This window comes from Sinocyclocheilus grahami, unplaced genomic scaffold (genome assembly GCF_001515645.1).
Source record: "Sinocyclocheilus grahami isolate Dianchi unplaced genomic scaffold, SAMN03320097.WGS_v1.1 scaffold114.1, whole genome shotgun sequence".
NCBI lineage: Eukaryota > Metazoa > Chordata > Actinopteri > Cypriniformes > Cyprinidae > Sinocyclocheilus > Sinocyclocheilus grahami.
The window spans coordinates 1153497-1156418 of NW_015505293.1; the positions used below are offsets into that span (position 1 = coordinate 1153497).

A 2922-nucleotide genomic window follows, 5' to 3' on the forward strand; every position below is an offset into this window, starting at 1 on the left:
CGGAAGTACTGGGCCAAACGGGAGAGGCAAGCTCAAATACAACCCTCAAAGGTGAGGGGAGCACTGCCCGAGACAGCATTTACACAGGAAGGTTCTCGTAATGCCACCTATACCTCCCGCTCGATGCCTCAGCAAGAGGGGATATCCTGGTGATCGGGAAGCCCCTCAGGGCGACCCAGGAAATTCTTTAACCCCAGCCCGGGCATCCAGGAAATTTTTGCAGTGACACACCGGGGGCCTGATGATCACAAAGGCTCCCGCAGAAGCCTGTGTTATGGCCGTATGATCCAGGAAGTATGAAGCCCGAAACCCGGCTTTTCTTACCGTCTGGACATATATCGACGAGTGAAATAAACACTGCAAGTCGAGCACCCGGTTACGAACCAGGCTTTCAGAGGGGGCCTCATCGAGGACTTATCCTAGAAAAGGGACAGAACACACAGGTCCCGGGAAACACTGCAAAGAAACTAGCAGAAGGGTTTTATACATACAAGCACCATCTCATTATATACACATATACAGTGGGTACGGAAAGTATTCAGACCCTACCCGCGGGCGGGGGAGGAGCGCGAGCCGTGACACTAGCCTTCTGAGCCAGTCTCTGATCCTCAAACCGAGACGGGCTCGGACCCCTGGCTTGTTCGGGCTCAGACCTGGACTTTTGAATCAGACAATGTTAATGAAATAACATCATCCTCCAGCGGCTCACTCTCGTGCACAGCCGACGATCGCGAAAGGGAAACCCCTCTTCAAAACTCATCGGACAGATCCACCTGCGATCCCAACAAGCTCATTCCCTTCCGTGCCTCAGCAGCGGCGGGTCCTGAATCGCGGGGAGCAGATGGCTGCCCCTCTTTCCTCGAAAAAAGAGACAAACGAGAGCGGAGCTTTTCCCTTGGAAAAAACACTCGCAGTGCACGCCGATTGCCCCCTCGGAGGCATCGCGTGCGTGCTCTTCGCCCAAACAAATAACGCATAGATCGTGTGTGTCATCAGATGTTAAACAACGTCAACACGGATGCACACATCCTTAAACGCTTTGCTGGTGCTCACCATAATGAGATGAATAGAGATCGCTCTTACCACAGAAATGCACGCTTCAAACAAAACAGTCAATGAAGACAAAGAAGAGAATGATGTGTGCTCCCGGCGCCTATTTATACTATAGTCGCACCGGTAGTGACGTCATGGCTGTCGCTGGCCAACGAGTTGGTGTTTTTTCAATGTATGCTTCAGACACAGGTCACGATGAGGCGTTCCCCATAGCGACCCCTAGAGGACGCAGTTCGAAGTTCCCATGAAAGGGAACTAATGAGAGGTCAGGAAATCATGGTATTCATACAAAAAGCTGACAGATTTCCTTTACACTGTTAAATAACAAAGCAGGTACTTACTTTTGTTGACGTGAAACTACAACCAGCATCAAAATAATCACAATACCAACGGCAGCAAAGACCAACACAGCTGTAATAGGAATTCTTGATTCTGAAATTGAAACAGAGCAATCAAAACATCATTGAAAAAAATTAAGTTAACTTCCTAACAAAATCTACAGACAGGTAGATCTTAAATCAGACCTTTGTTAGGAATGAGTATAAAGATGGATTCACTAAAGACACCAAAGTTGTAGCCTCCCATTTTTGACCTGACTCTGACTTCGTATTCAATGTTGCTGCGCAGAGCATAGATGTACGCCTGTGTGCCTTTGCCATTATCCAGCTGTAGAGAGACAAACAAGGATAAGGCACATAATAACACTCCAATCTTGAAGATAATGAGCTCCAAGTGTGGTCTAATTACGGCTGCAAAATCCAGGTCATAATCTTTACCATGGTGAATCAAATGTAATGACTCATAAGTGTTCTTAGAAATCACTTTTAATAAAGCTTCAGAGGAACATTTGACTTCAAGTCTGTTTCTCATTAGGAGCTTATCAGAACTCTGCTGGTGTCGGTGCCGATGGCTTCATGGGCAGCGTGCCGACATGTAGCGCCTTTGTAGCGACATGTAGCGCCTGGGGAAGTCGTGGCCTAATGGTTAGAGAGTCGGACTCGTAACCCAAAGGTTGCAGGTTCGAGTCTCGTACTGGCAGGGATTGTGGGCGGGGGGAGTGAATGTACAGTGCTCTCTCCCACCTTCAATACCACGACTGAGGTACCCTTGAGCAAGGCACCGAACCCCCAACTGCTCCCCGGGCGCCGCAGCAAAAAAACAAAAAGGTTGCCATTGCCCACTGCCCACTGCTCCGGGTGTGTGTTCACGGTGTGTGTGTTCACTGCTGTGTGTGTGCACTTTGGATGGGATAAATGCAGAGCACTAATTCCGAGTATGGGTCACCATACTTGGCCAGATGTCACGTCACTTTGCACTTTGGGCGTCCCGAGTTCGAGTCCCGGCTCGTGGACATTTCCCGATCCCACCCCTCTCTTTATCACCCACTTTGCTTCCTGTCGACCTACTGTCCTATCTAAATAAAAGGCATAAAACTGCAAAAATAAATCCTTAAAAAAGAAAGAAAATAAATCTGCTGGTGCTGATTGCACAAAGTTGCATTTGACTTACTGAGTTCCACTGGTCTGAACCCTTTTCTCTGTACTGTGTCTCGTATACCAGCAAGATCCATCCTGTCTTCACATTCTCTGTAGCAGATGGGGGTGGATCCCAGCTCACAACCACATCATAGATTAAGCCAGTTGAGCCCATGCTCAAAAGAGTCCAGTTCAGTCCTACAGGCGGGTCTGGAAACACTGGGAAAATAATGAACACATGCTTAAAACTATTCTGCACATTAATGCATTGGGAAAAGTGATTTAGTTATCTGAAAGGATGGTGGGAATGCTTAGTATTTTAGACAGCATCATTCTATACAGAACCATGTATATATATATATATATATATATATACATATATATATATTTATAT

At 47.1% G+C, this 2922-nt stretch overlaps 1 protein-coding gene across 2 annotated transcripts in view; it reads right to left on the reverse strand.

The window, feature by feature from the left end:
- LOC107589253 (growth hormone receptor) overlaps positions 1-2922 on the reverse strand; it is a 14264-nt gene that overhangs the window by 5583 nt on the left and 5759 nt on the right. For both annotated transcript variants that reach the window (XM_016277637.1, XM_016277636.1), the window contains exons 5-7: positions 2563-2747; positions 1578-1719; positions 1395-1485 (exon numbers count right to left, since the gene is read on the reverse strand). In XM_016277637.1, coding sequence (XP_016133123.1) covers positions 1395-1485; positions 1578-1719; positions 2563-2747 — 418 coding nt within the window. The remainder of the gene's footprint in view (positions 1-1394; positions 1486-1577; positions 1720-2562; positions 2748-2922) is intronic.